Source organism: Drosophila erecta, unplaced genomic scaffold (assembly GCF_003286155.1).
Source record: "Drosophila erecta strain 14021-0224.00,06,07 unplaced genomic scaffold, DereRS2 tig00000055-arrow-pilon, whole genome shotgun sequence".
NCBI classification, from domain to species: Eukaryota; Metazoa; Arthropoda; class Insecta; order Diptera; family Drosophilidae; genus Drosophila; species Drosophila erecta.
In genome coordinates, this window is record NW_020825200.1 from 15,883,997 (window position 1) to 15,898,211 (window position 14,215).

General features: G+C 48.4%; 6 protein-coding genes across 6 annotated transcripts; 2 read left to right on the forward strand and 4 right to left on the reverse strand.

The window, feature by feature from the left end:
* Positions 1-183: 183 nt before the first annotated feature.
* LOC6542181 (protein cup) lies at positions 184-10,771 on the forward strand. Its single transcript, XM_026979649.1, has 6 exons — positions 184-930; positions 1,276-2,136; positions 4,778-5,329; positions 5,409-6,153; positions 6,236-6,970; positions 10,676-10,771. The coding sequence occupies exons 1-6, from the start codon at positions 436-438 to the stop codon at positions 10,687-10,689; spliced, it is 3,402 nt and encodes a 1,133-aa protein (XP_026835450.1). The 5' UTR covers positions 184-435; the 3' UTR covers positions 10,690-10,771.
* LOC6543041 (probable galactose-1-phosphate uridylyltransferase) lies at positions 2,393-4,499 on the reverse strand. Its single transcript, XM_001970015.3, has 4 exons — positions 4,063-4,499; positions 3,736-3,905; positions 3,467-3,672; positions 2,393-3,392 (listed from the first exon to the last, which is right to left on the reverse strand). Exons 1-4 carry the CDS (start codon positions 4,079-4,081, stop codon positions 2,735-2,737), a joined length of 1,053 nt encoding a protein of 350 aa, XP_001970051.1. The 5' UTR covers positions 4,082-4,499; the 3' UTR covers positions 2,393-2,734.
* On the reverse strand, positions 8,220-9,806 carry LOC6541153 (serine protease inhibitor 27A). The gene has a single exon (XM_001970016.3). It carries the CDS (start codon positions 9,619-9,621, stop codon positions 8,281-8,283), a length of 1,341 nt encoding a protein of 446 aa, XP_001970052.1. The 5' UTR covers positions 9,622-9,806; the 3' UTR covers positions 8,220-8,280.
* Positions 10,296-11,113, forward strand: LOC26526111. Its single transcript, XM_015159965.2, has 2 exons — positions 10,296-10,603; positions 10,676-11,113. Exon 2 carries the CDS (start codon positions 10,676-10,678, stop codon positions 10,898-10,900), a length of 225 nt encoding a protein of 74 aa, XP_015015451.1. The 5' UTR covers positions 10,296-10,603; the 3' UTR covers positions 10,901-11,113.
* Positions 11,053-13,060, reverse strand: LOC6541353 (protein cortex). Its single transcript, XM_001970017.3, has 6 exons — positions 12,808-13,060; positions 12,618-12,749; positions 12,139-12,553; positions 11,708-12,079; positions 11,500-11,649; positions 11,053-11,440 (listed from the first exon to the last, which is right to left on the reverse strand). Exons 1-6 carry the CDS (start codon positions 12,925-12,927, stop codon positions 11,178-11,180), a joined length of 1,452 nt encoding a protein of 483 aa, XP_001970053.1. The 5' UTR covers positions 12,928-13,060; the 3' UTR covers positions 11,053-11,177.
* A 91-nt stretch (positions 13,061-13,151) lies between these two features.
* On the reverse strand, positions 13,152-14,067 carry LOC6540869 (non-structural maintenance of chromosomes element 1 homolog). The gene has a single exon (XM_001970018.3). It carries the CDS (start codon positions 14,061-14,063, stop codon positions 13,245-13,247), a length of 819 nt encoding a protein of 272 aa, XP_001970054.2. The 5' UTR covers positions 14,064-14,067; the 3' UTR covers positions 13,152-13,244.
* Positions 14,068-14,215: the final 148 nt, after the last annotated feature.

Consider the following 14,215-nt stretch of genomic DNA (forward strand, 5'->3'; position numbering starts at 1 on the left):
ACAGAATAACGGCTATTAAAATAACAGAAATCTTAATAAACACATGTACTAGTTTCCAAAGATTTCACGTTACAGCTTCAGCAACTTTGTCGTTTTAAAAAGTAAAAGTCGAAAGCGCTTTAATAATAAATTCCTAAAATTTTTGGTTAGACAAATATTTTAACAATTCGAAAGCTTGATTTGTCGCAAATTGGTGTTGACCATCACTGGCCAACCCATTCTCTATCTCCCACCATTCGGTCTGGCATTCTTTCGGTATTATCTCTATTCCTGTCCTGCTTACTCATCGAAGCAAAGCCGAATAACGGATCCTAAGATCGAACGAACCTGTGCTAAACGTGATTTCGTTCAATATTTTTCATATATTTCAATAGTTTTGACCCGATCAAAAGTGTTCGTTTTAATTTTTAACCAAAAAATCGATAAGTAGTGAGTATGGAACCTGTGAAAGAGGAGGCGATCGAATTTAATGGCCATCGCGACCGAAGCGCAATGCAAATGGCCGAGGCTGAGCAAGAAAATGGCGCTGGCGCCCTGAAAATTGCCACCAATGCGGGCGCAACCGATCGGCCACCGCATCACCAGCTCGCGCTGCCCTCCGAAGATCAGCAGGATGAGGTAATGACCCCCGCCGAGAAGGCCAAGTTCGAGTACCCGCCCCCGCCGCCGCCCCCAACTCCCGTCCAGGCTCCGGCGGCCACCAAGGCCACCGGTCTGACTGCCAGCCAGGAGCATGACGATGACGAGGCCAACTCGGAGAAATGGGAGGATCCCTGCGCTCCGCCCCCACCGCCTCCGCTGCCGACCAGCGCTTTCCTGGCCACCGGACTGGGCTACCTCAAGCTGCCCGCCTTCAAGCTGAAGGACGCACTGGAGAAGGCCATCACCAAGCTGGAGGCCAACAAGCGGACGCAAAAGGCCAGCCCCGAGGTTAGTCTATTAAATATTTCCATACTTTGGTTTTTGTGTTATTATTACCAGTGCACACTGTCGTCCGATTCCATATAGATTTTAAATTGCATATTTCTTGTTTCTAGAAACCTCCATAGTTGTCTAAATTCAATTACCACATATTCTAAATGCTTGATGGAGTCCATACTAGGTAAAGGGGACAACAAATTAGAGCAGCTTCGATAAATATGCCATTTAAAATTTAGTTAAAGCAACTTTGACCTGCCATTGATACATTCGGCATTTATTTTTCATCGAATACAGACAGATCCTCATATATACATCACGATGTTTTTTCAATGTTGTTTTTATTTTGGCAAACAGTCTTCTCGTTCCATCAAAAGCAAGAAGGTGGTGGCCATGGAGATGTTACCCAGACGCTCCAACCCAGAAACGATTTGCGATGAGCCCCTGTCGGCCTCCACGTCCACGGCTATGATGCTGCACCCGAAGACCAAAAAGCCAGCCGTGATTGTGGCGATGGAAAGGCGTTTTAAGATAATCCAACTGCTGGCCAAGCAAAATCGAATCCTCGAATCCATTTCGCGGGAAGCCATTCCGATGCCTGGCTCCTCGAAGCACCTGCACGAGGACGAGGGTCTGGCACTCCAAGTGCTCTCGGCCCGAGCATCCACACCTTACACACAACCCTCCAGCATGTTGTCCTGCACGGCCGTTAGCTGCGACCTGGAGCACGATTCGCCGCGGAAGCAACAGGCCACCAAGGAGGCCGTGCCGGAGCAGCAGTCTCGTCAGGTGCAGCAGAAGCGTCCTTCCAGCACGGGCACGCACAAGCCAGGAAGTCTGCGAGCCCCCAAGGCGGTGCGTCCTGCTGCTGCTCCGGTGGTCAGCAGCAAGCCGGTCAAGAGCTATACGCGCTCCCACCTGCTGGAAATTCGCAACGGAATGTTCAATGCTCTGATGCACAGGTCTAAGGAGAGCTTTGTGATGCCTCGGATCGCCACCTGCGACGACATTGAGTTGGAGGGAAGGCTGCGTCGTATGAATATTTGGCGCATCTCGGACGGCACACGATTCCGGGCTCGCTCTATCACAAACAGCTCTAACATGACCAACAACAATGAGTGCATGCCTGCCTTTTACAAAAACAAAAATAAGCCGCACTTAATCAGCGACGAGTCCATCATTCAGAGCCAACCGCCCCAGCCGCAAACGGAGTTCCAGGTAAGCACTTATTTTAAATCAATTCGCTAGCAAAGCATATTGATGCTATGATGTCTATACAGAATAGAAATTGCTAATCTTTTTTATGGGAATTTAAACCTCCATATAATTATAACTAATATAAAGGGGGGCGACTATGCCTCGTCTATTGGATACCCCTTACTTTTTATGCCGAATAGGGTTTTGGTCCTTATCAGAATTCTTTATGAACTGGGCGTTTTCCACCTTTTCCCTTACATTACTTCACTTGCCCAACACCATTTAAGAATTCAGTTTATTTGTACGAATACATCAGAAAAAGGGCGCACCTTTGCGCACTATTCTATTAGGTAACACAAAGTCGCATTATGCCTCCGCTTATCTGATAAATCAATGATTGCATTGCATGACCTCCAGAGGTCTTTGGCAATCATGCTGATCATTTGCTGGACCCTTGCTACAGTCAAATCACTAATCTAGAACATTTTTACAACTGATTGCGAATAAGTAGCAAGTAATTACTACAGTCGTTTTAGACTATTTCCTTTTATTGAATTGTATGCCAATTGTCACCATCCGCTTTCGCTGGTGTTGATTGTACAAATACACTCGAGCGAAATCACTTCTCCAGGTAATGACGCTTTCCATCGACGTCCCGCAACCTTTGGGCCGCCTGCTCGGGAGTCAGATCCCGCTGGGCCATGGCCAGCAGTTCAAATCCCACCATGAACTTGCGCACGGAGGCAGAACGTAGCAGCGGCGGATAGTAGATGGCGTGCAGGGTCCAATGAGCACTGGATGCGTGCGCATGCTCCGGTCCAGTCGGTGCTCCGTGCCAGCCCATGGAGTAGGGGAACGAACACTGGAACAGATTGTCATACTTGGTGGTCAGCTCCTTCATGGTCAGTGCCAAGTTGTATCGCTGTTTAGTGGTAAGATCGTTGATGCGCTTGTTGTTGTTGCGCGAGATGAGCATGGTTTCGAAGGGCCAAGTGGCCCAGAAAGGCACCACCACCACCCAGTCGGGATTCTCAATGACAATCCGCTCCTGGCGCTGCAGCTCCCGCTCCACATAGTCGGCCAGCATGGGCCGCTCGTTGGTGGCGTAGTAGGCACGCAAACGCTCCTGCTTCAACTGCGGTTCCGTGGGCAGGAACGAGCACGACCAGATCTGGCAGTGCGGGTGGGGATTGGAGCACCCCATGGTGGCTCCCTTGTTTTCGAATATCTGCACCCAGGCGTACTTGGCGCTCAGCTCGTTAAACTGGCTGATCCATCTAGATAGGCAGTGAGATAAAAAATGGGTTTATTATGGGTACCTTCTGATATAAACCATAAATCCACCACTTACTCGTCGATAACAACGGCGATTTCCGCTGCACTCATCGTGGGCAAAGTCAGATTCGATTTGGGATGGAAGCACATCACCCGACAGTTGCCACGGGCGGGAGCTATCTGGAACAGGGGATCATCACTGTTGGGCGGAACGGGCACTACCTCCACTAGGGCCGGAAAGTCGTTTTCAAACACATAGGTGCTCTCGTATTTAGGAGTTTGCTGGTCATTCAAAATACATATTAGAACGCTTGAAACATTTGTGAGGCTTAGTTAGAGGCTTACAATTCCATTGGGTCGGGTGACGCCAGGGCACAGGGGATTGGTGGGATCGAATTCGGGCAGCTCGTTCTTCTGCGCCTTCTCCTGCTGACCCGACCAAGGGCGTTGGGTTCGATGTGGGCACACCAGGACCCATTGTCCGTTCAACGGATTCAGACGTCGGTGCGGGTGTTCTGCAACGACATTCGATTTTATTGAAGATTAATAGAGAGAGAGGGAGGGAGTTAGTCCATTGATTTGGAACCACTTGTTGAGCACCATTCGACCATCCACCATAAGAGCTGAATCAAAAAGGCATGGAACCCCTGTGCATTGCACCTTTCCACCTACCACTGGCCACAAACTGCATCGTGTCGAAAGACTGGCGCTCGTATCACTCCGATCGGATTATGACTACCACTGTCTACTACGGCTTTGGTCGCTGCTCCGCGGGACAAGCGCAATGTCAACCTGCCGCGTTGCGATTACGGTTCCTAATGCTGGTGTATTGCTATTGCTATACCTATTCTGATTCTGATTCTGAATCCGATTCCTATCCCGATTCCAGTTGAGCTGTTTTTCGCTTAGCAAAGCGCGCTTTTTCAGCTGCATTCCTCTCTTTTTTCGCTCTTCCGACTCTGCTCACTCTGCAGGCGACCGTTTGGCTTGGCACGCATTCCGCCTTTCAGTCGAAGAATTTTCCATCAGCTTTATCTCTCCCACTCAGCTGGCCGTGCTGATATGGGTGTGTAAATAGTGTGAGCGCGATTGTGTGTGCCGCTAGTGATGCGCGGGAGTCGATAAGACGTCCATAGAGATGGCTGTTTAATGCTTAAAGAAATATAATTATATTTATATTTTATCCGGTACCTTTATGCCTAATTGTGATCAACACAAACAGTTTCCTCAGTCTATTCAGCTATACTGTACTCACTGTAATCTTATTGTAGTCACTCACAGTACTCACTGTAGTCTTATATTGATTAGCTGAGGAACAGGTATCTGATAGTCGAGACACTTTTATTTAAAAAACGAAAACTTAAGATGATTATTTCAAAAATTTCAGGATCCAGCAATTGTTAACCAAAGACGCATTGGAAGCGGTCGTTTTAACCATTCCAAGTGGGGCTACAACGACGACGACTACCACTTGTATCAAAATGGCAAGACGCAGCATATGGAGGAGGTAAATTCGAAGCACCAGAACAGCAAGAACATGACGGTTCTGCAGTTCTTCGACAACGGGGAGATCAGTAGTCAGCCTCAAGGACGACCGAACACACCTGTGATGGGGATGTCTACCAATCGATCGGAGAACGACACCCTGCTGTCGAACGAGTCCAGCGAAGATTTAAGTCGCGCCAACGAGAACTATGTGAAACGCGTAATGTCTGGATTCCTGGTTGTATCGAAGCCCAAGTCACGAGACGTCGAGGATAGGCATCACCGGCGGTACAGGAACCAGAACGAAGAGCCGGAATGGTTTAGCTGTGGTCCTACGTCCAGACTGGACACTATAGAGCTGTGCGGCTTTGATGAGGACGAGGAGAAAATGCTAAGGGAGCGCAACAAAAACCAAGGAGTAGGTGAAATAGAGCGGGAAGCGCCAAAACAAAAGGTTAGCATATACTAAGTCAGTCCTTGACGCAATTCATAATATATGTAAATCAAAAACTCTTTATCTCAACGCGCTTCAGGTGGACCACAAGTACAAATGGACGCATGCAGAGCCTGTGGGTCGAAGTAAATATATGCCCAAACACGACACAAACAATAATCATAACGTGGAAAACATGAACAATGTTATGGCAGTCGAGCACCAGCAACAAAAGGAGGAGAAACGCTCAGGCAGTGGACGTTCGTTTCAGTTTGATACGTTTAATCAAAGCCAACCGAATCACGAGGGTAGCAGTTATGTTAATCAGCAGACGCCACAAACGCAGCCTCAGCAAATTCATCAGCAATCGAATAATTCGAATACGAATAATTCTAAATTTATGTCGTTCTTCGCCCGAGAGGGGAACTCCTCCTCGTCTTCGCTGAACGAATTTTTCAAGCAGGCCATAAACCAGGGTCATGGCAACAATCCGGAGCAGCCCAAATCGTTGGGTCACATAGGTCAGATGACTTCGGTGGATCAGCTGGAGGCCAAATGGCGTCGAAACTCGCTGAACAATGCTGGCGAGTCTGCCAACAAGCAATCTGATAACTTCCAGAAGCTAATTGGCTCAATCTCTGCGGCTAAACCGCAGTCGCAGGTGGTAGGCTACGACGCCATCTCCAACTTCATAATGCAGCAACAGCAGTACCAGCAGCAGCAACAGAAGCAGCATGTTATCATACAGCAGCAGCAGCAACAGACTGCCTTTTTGGCGGGCCTCCAGCTGAAGGCAATCCTCGGCCGGGCCGACACCCAATTGCTACTACTCCGTCTGACTAAAGGTAGTGATGGGCAAAAATTAGTTTTATTCTTTTATTCCTTATTGAACTTCTTTCAACGCTTCTCTGGTTGTTCTGTTTCCAGGGGAAATATCCAAGCACGGATTGCTGGTGCAGTTGGCCAACCCACGCTTGACAGACATGGATCGCGAGGCCATTACGGCTGTATTGCAGTTCACAAACACCCAGCAGCAGCAACAGCAGCACAAGCAGCAGCTGGACATGCTCTCGAGCACGGTTATCGCCAGCCAGTTGCAGAATCTCCACAACTTGGCCATTGTCCAGCAGACTCTTGCAGCCAGGCAGCAGCCACAGCATAATCCCCAGTCCCAGGCGCCACATCAACTGTCGCACGAGGACTTGCAAGCGCATGCCAATGTGATAATGCGAAACGCTGTAATGAAGCGAAAAATGGAGGAGCAGACCTCGAAGCTCATTAATGGCGGTGCCAAGCATCAGGCACAGCAGCAACATCTAAACCGTGCCCAGCAACGCCAGGGCCGACCAGATGCCGCCTCGAATGCGCTGCTCCATGCCTTGATCTCTGGCGGTGGCAACAACCAAGCCTCTGGTCACCTTATGAATGGACAGCCGCTGCAGCATCAACCAAACCTGAACAATCGCCGTACTGCTGCAGATGCCAATTTGAGATTCGCTGATACCCAAAACTTCCAATCCTTTGAGTCTAACCAGCCGCAATTTGCAACCCAGTACAAGCAGCACTACCAACAGTCCCATCAGCAGCCCCCACAGCAGAATTTGCACCATCAGAACAACAGCAAGACCCAATCATCTATTGCTATGCTGCCCAACAGCGGAGGTAAGTGATTTAAGCACTTCATTTAGAATATCTATTACCGTATTTGATCTGAAATTTATATTATACAATCGTACAGTGGGGTCCCCGTAAAGTATACCTTATAAATTGCACTTTGACTGACAGCAAAGTCACCTCATATATTTCCTGCCAACTTGGTACACCTATATGGTTATAGTTCCAAAAATCGTGATAATATCCAAGGAGACCGATTAATATGTTTACAGATGTGCTGAGTTTAAATCTTTTAGGGTTATGTTATTATTAATAAGCTGCTTTATGTTCTCGCCTTCTTGGTATTTCTCTGGAGTCTGAGTCAGGCAGTGAATTCTCAGACTGATTTTCGAAAGCAGAGCAAATATGCACTTTCGCGTATTATTTGTAAACGGGTTTTTATGACTGCAAACATTGCACACTTTGTTTGCACGTCACCAATGCACTTGATCACGTCTGGGATATACAATATGTTGATTCACCTCTCCACTGGAACACCTCTATACGGATAAGCTGGCTTAAGTTTCGATTCAGAAAAATCAGTAAGATCAAAACAAATATAAAACATAAAAGGTTGGCTATTTTTTCGAATATAATATATATTTCAAGCAAAAACTTTTGAACTGATAGGTTATATAGACCATATCTCCAAGGACGTTTTTAATGCTCCTTTTCCTAGTGTTGATGTAACATTTCGTTGTTGCATAACAATCGGGCACCAGCTGCGCCTAAATTCCCAAGCTTTGCTGGATTCTTTGTTTGTTCAAGAGATCACCAGAACCAGGCTTTGCTGAGCAAACTTTAGATTTCCCAATTGAACAACATCTCAGCCCCCTGAGTCATGGGTTCTATTTGCCGCTGGCTATGTGCGCAAACGGCTACCCATCGATCTCGCCATTGGATATTGCCGGTTTTACGTTCGTGGGACATTCCCAGAGTTAGCAGATATTTGCATCTCACTTGCTTGCTGGCTTTTCCTTTCAATTGTTCGTGCATGTCTGGGGCGAGGCATAAATTTAAAAACAAACATTTAACGACAGCACCAGTGGCGTTATCAGCAAGCGGAATGTGGCGGACTATAGATGGGAGCAGGCTCGCTGGGGTAATGGTCGCAACGCATGATTACTGAAAGGGGGTCAAGAGCAACGCTTCGATTCTCGTGTGGGATAAAGCAAGATGTATTGGAAAGCTGTTCACTTGCAACACTTCACATCATCTAAGGATGGCCTGACTTCTGCGGCTGGATATAAAAGTAAGGTTTAGACTCTCATTCGTTTGTATTTTTATTGCATATTTAAAGATAAAACCGCCTGAGTGGCTTAGTTCTGGGTGGAAGGTGAGTGAACTTTTCCGGCAAACAATATGTTCCCGGTGGACTCCTCCTCAATGAAGAACACAAACGGCCGGTTCACATTGAATTCCTCGATGAGGGTGCTGCCTCCGAATTTGTTCTCGATCTCCACGACGGTGGCAGCGTAGGCTTCCGTTCCCTTCTCGTTCACATCGATTCCGGCCTTCTGCAGGATGTTGGACACCTTCACCTTGCCGGCGACATCACCGCCGCGTGTTAATCCCGGCAGTGATGCACTGTCTTCAAAGATTTCGCGCACACGCAGGCTGCGCAGCGTCTCCTTGAGGTTCTGCTGATAGTCGAAGTGGAACTTAGGCAGCGTCACCTTCACTTTCACCTCTTCCATCGCCCACTGAGCGCTCTTTAGCTCGTCGTTTTCCAGATTCTTCACCAAGTCCTGGATGCCATTCAAGGCGTAGGGCAGCAGCACGAACATGGAGTTCTTGCCCTTGTAGGGCAGACGCAGAATCTGCGCCTTCAGCTTCTCCGAAGTGGTGTAGTAGAAAAAGTCGGTCTGCTCCATGAACTCTACCCGCGAATAGTCCATGCTGTGGTAAAAGGGACCCTGGAATGTGGTGGTGAACTGCCGCCGCCACAGACCGTTGAAGTAGATAAGATTGGTCAGCAACATCACGCTGCTGCGCACGTTGTCCGGGGCCACCAGCTGCTGGAGTCTGCCCTGCGTGATGTTGGCGGCCCAGGCGTTGATGGCATCTGCCGCCGCCTCGGGATTAGTGAAGTCCAGCGCCTCCACTTCGCTGTCGTAGAAGTGTTTCAGTGTGGCCGTGAACTTCTGTTGCGTCTCAATGAAACTGTCCGTGAAGAGCTTGGTGCGCACACTGAGCGTCTCGTGGAGCTGGTTCTCCTTCTTGAACGAGTTGAGTGTCTTGCGGTAGAACTCCCTCACATTGTTCTGCGAGCGAATGTCTGTCTGCGTGTTGGCCAGCTCCACTTGCGTCTGGGTTCCGGCTCCGGCCGCCTCGGCCAGCAGGGCCAGCACCAGTTTCACGGAGAACGGCGAGATGATCACGTTCTTCTCGGCCGTCTCGTTCTGCAGCACAGTTTTGAGCAGGTGCCATGAGAACGGATCGTGCGAGTCGCTCCGGAAGGGCACGAAGGTATCTATGTCGTCGTAGATACCTGCTCCACTGGGCAGACTGGCAGCGCCACCGGGCAGCTTGTCCGTACGGGTCTCAAATACGCCCTGGGGCGTTGTGGTCGTCGGTATGGAGTTGGCGTTGCCCGTGGATAATGCACTCAAAAACAGCGACAGCAGCATCACTGCCAAATATCCGCCCATCTTTGTCATCTTTGCTTCCCTGTGCTTTTGCGTCTTGATCTTCCTCGGATCTTTGCTTTCGCCTGTTATTCGCAGCAAAACAACTGTTAAATGCGGGCTTCGGTGGGGCGAGCGGCGAGAGAGCGCCGGTGGAGCGAGCGATAACCGTTTCACGCGCCGTTCCAACTGAGAGTGACTGGCGCGCCGAGCGGGCTGTCCATTTTAAAATCCAGCTTCAAGCCGCTCTCGTCGTTCTCTGCTGCAGTGCTGCCTGCGCCGCAGTCGCCTCTGGCGTCGACGCGGCTGCGCATGTGTGTATTTTTTTTTGTTGGGACTCCCAAAGAAGACGCATACGTACGTCATACGAGTGAAGAAAAGTGCACTCAGAGAATTTGCATGGCTGCATTGAAAGAATACATATTAACTTTGAATAATAATTCCTTTATTTAAATATCCAAAAGTTTCATTTGAAAAAACTGTCTGATGTAGGAAAGCAATTTGAATTGTTCGTTGGGAAAATATCCGCCTTTCCCCATTTCAGTTCCCAAAAGGGAAGTTTGCATACATATGTTTCTTTCACGTCCGAATAAAGTACCCAATCTGGTTAACTTAGTAATAGCTATGAATATAAATTTCAATTTTAAAAAGGCTCAAGTTGTGCCGGAGATAATCTGGCAACACTGGCAACTTGCATAGAATTCAGTGTTGCTAAGAGATGGCTAAAGAAAACAGCTGATCTGAAACCATATCTCATGGTGCGTTGATGTAACAGCAGCCGGCAAGGGAAACTTGTGCATTTAATGAGAAGTAAATAAGTAGCCAGAGGATTCGCACGTGCCATGCAAATTCGTCGTCCGCGAGGTGTCACTGTTCCGCAATTGATGGTGGTCACGGCACTTGGGCTGCTAGGCGGTATTTACATTTGGCAACCATTGATTTTGAAGTACAAAAACGAGGGCAAACCCGAGGCAGAACAGCCGCCAGCAGCAACTGAAACTAGTGGACCCACAAAGTTAGACCGCATACTAAACCATAATCTGGTGGCCAAACTCACATTTTAATTGTATTCCATTCTCACCCACAGATGAGTTTCATTAACGGCCTCAAAAGTTTCGCCACAACGACCGTTGGTCTGATGGCCATCGGTGTCGGATCCACTGTTCTAATCTACACCACCCATCGCCTTGTCATCAAACCGCACCTTCTCGAGAAACGCCGCCTGGATGCCGAGGCCTGCGCGGAGTACCTCTTCCAGCAGGAGGGGCACTCCCAGATCGGCCAATCAAAACCCAAACAGAGCGGGTATTAAGCCAAGGATGCCAGTGACTTCATAGACATCTTTACATACTTGTAGCCTAGTGATTAGTTACCAAATTTCAACGCTGTAACATGGTGAACAATGGACTTTTACTTTCTTACCCTCAGTTTGAGTGGAGAAGCCCATCTTCTTATGTTCATTTTAGAGTTAAACAGAATGGAGTTTTTATGGAAGTAATTTGAATTGAATAAATAATGAAAAGCACAATTGGTTTGAATAAAAAACTAGAAACATAACATAATAAACACTTAACGAATCTCTGCACTGTTTACCGGATGCTTTTGTACAGGCTTAGGGAGCTAAACTTATCCTTGGCCTTTTGCTCCTGTCTCCTCAATATAGCCTCGCGCTTGTGGGTGGAAAAAAAGTTCCACAGCGAAAAGGTGTCGTCCAGTCCGCCGGTGGCAATGTTTGTTCCATCCGGGTTCCACATCAGGAAGATGGTGCCGTGATCCTGATGGGACAACAAGTCAACAACGCGGTTTAAGGAGGCCAGGACCACAATTTCGAACACTGCATTGTCCGAACCATCTGTAGAAAACAGACTACATTATTTTTAGCGACCTTTGGGGATCCATTAAAGTCCTCACCACGCCGAATAACGTTGACCAGCAACTCGCCAGTGATCTTGCTGTATGTTAGTGTCTTTATAACTATTCTGTGGTCCCTGCGCCTGTACGAAGCCACAAATTGACGGCGCGGCATGTTGAAGATGAAGATCGATGCTGGACTCCGCTCCGCTATTGAGGAATTATTGTTGTTGCAAATATACTGATTATTAACCTGCCACTGGCTTACCAACGGCTAAATCCTCTCCAGTCCACGGATGCCAGTCAAAGACCATGGACTTGCCGCCCAGCTTCAGTAGACGAACCTTTAGCTCGGCATCGAAGATGACAATTTTGCCATTCGTATCGCTGGACGCGAAATACTTATTGGTGGGAGAGAACTTCATTTTCTGCACGGTGTGTCGATGCTCGCGCAACTGCATCACCGTCTTAAGTTTGGGCATCGAAAGCACGCAGATCAGGCCGCACTGAGTGCCGCAGATCAGCTCCTTGCCGTCGTGGGACCACTCAATGCAACTTATGTAGCCTATATACTTAAGGAACAGCTTGCGATAGGAGACCAAGAACTCCGTAGGCGACCTCACCTCCCAGAGGTCCAGCACTTGTACGAAAGAGGAGGATTAGGGCGCTTAGGTAAAGGCTGTTTACGGACTACTATACCTGGGTAGTTTCTATCCATGCAGCCGATGGCCAGCTGTTTGCCGTCCGGCGAGAACTTTATGGACGTGGGCGATTCGACATTGAAGACCATGGTGCTCTCGTCCAGATTGCGCCACAGCATGATGTCCTGGCCGTAGGACATGGCCACCATGCCGCCGGATGACCAATCCATCATATTGTAGTCGACGGGACTGCAGATCCCAGCCATCTCATGAGTGGCAATCTGAATGGCGTATGGTCGCGCCCGTGGATTACATGGCCAGTCCGAGTCGGCGGAGTCGCTATCCACCACCCCGGATCGTGTTCTTTGCTGGCTGCTAAACTGTAATAGTCGGCGCTCCCGGATCCCAAAGGTGCGGTTGATGTTCGATATGAAGCCGCTCTGTCGCCAGTAGCTGGCGGTCAAGTTCAGACCCTGTTTGTAAAAGCCCCTATCAATTAGGAAACGGAAAATATACAGCCAGAAGTCGTGCGCTCACCGTTTCGAGGATATCTCGCTCCTTCAGCTTGCCAATGTAATTCAGGTTGAACTCGATGTTCTCCCGCTCAAATCGGTTGGGTATGAACCTTTCGCCGACACAGGACACCTCCTGCCCCTTGCTTATTTCACTCTGTGCGGTAAGGAAACTGGACTTAGGTGGTCAAAGTGCTTGGGGCCTGTCATCTCACCTTGTAGGCCGCCTCCTGCTTCCAATTTTCGCGTCGCACCTTTTTGAAGGGCGGCAGAGACTTCTTGTCTAGCTTGGAATTTTTATTGGGACTGTCACACACACTCATCTCGACGAACATTAAAACCTTTCTGTTTGGCTGGCGCCATATTAAATTGTCATCGGATGAGGAAGAGGAATCAAAAGAATCATTACAGTTACAAGTACAGTGAACACTGCATAAGGCCAATTTTACTAAACTGTACTGGGCATTCTCTAATGTCGGTTATTTGAAGTGTGGATTTTATACTTCTCGATGCATTAAATACATAGTGATGTTTCAAAATTTTAATTAAGATGTTTTAAATAGTTTATTTTTAAGCTCAACTTCATTTAGTTAATACCGCTAACTCGGCTTGTTCTAATTTCAAAACTTTAGTACAGGTACGGATATGCTGACTAACCGGTGGAGCGTCTTATAGGAGTTGTCCACAGGTTGCCGCACGAGGGGCAAAGATCGCGCCTCTGTAGGTAGGTTTTGATGCACTCGCGGTGGTACTGGATGTTGCAGGACGCGCAGCGGATGTCCCACAACACCAGGCATTTGCACAGCGTGCAGTTCTTGATGGTTTCCCCGTGATTGGAGCCCAAGTAGAAACTGAGCTCGACGAGGCTGCGTGGACCCAGGTAGATTCTCTCGTCCACCTCCATGAAGTAGCCCATTTGGGTCCACTTCTGGAGCAGCTCCTGCATGCGGCTCTTCTTCAACGGCTTCCAGGTGGCCTGTAGAATGACATCGTTGTAGGCAGCATTCCACGCGATGTGACATTCCTCCTCGGAGGCAATTTTGTCCAGCAGTTTGGAGAAGTACTGGCACTCCTCAGCAGTCAGACCCGTGTTGGCGACGCTATCTGGCGTGGCGTCCGTCTTGGCGTACACCAGGTACTCCTCGGCCATGATCGGATACTTGATGAAGACCAGCGACTGGCCCAAGTCACTAATGGTGTCGTTAATCTCCGCCACCAGTGCCCTTATCGCCTCCTTGCTGGCGGGCTTTGGAGTCTTGTGGTTGGCACACAGCGGCGCCAGAATATCGTCGATCAGCTGATAGCTGAGGCAGCTGTGGTTCTTGCAGGCGCGCAGGAAGCCGCGTTTCACCGACTCCATTCCCAGTATAATGCAGCTAATCAGTGATTGAATACGTTTTAAAACAATGTAAATGTACACAATTCGATTGTGAAGCGCGCCGTCGCAGTGTGCCCAGCTTGGCGGAGACATAAAATAATACACGGAGTGAGCTTTGGTCACATTGAGGCGGTAATTGGCGGTAATTTTAAAAATTAACCAGTTTGGATTTATATTTAAAAAGTACTCAAGTTGTTGTATCTTATCGAGCTACACATTTATTATAGTTTCTGTGCCTAAAAAAA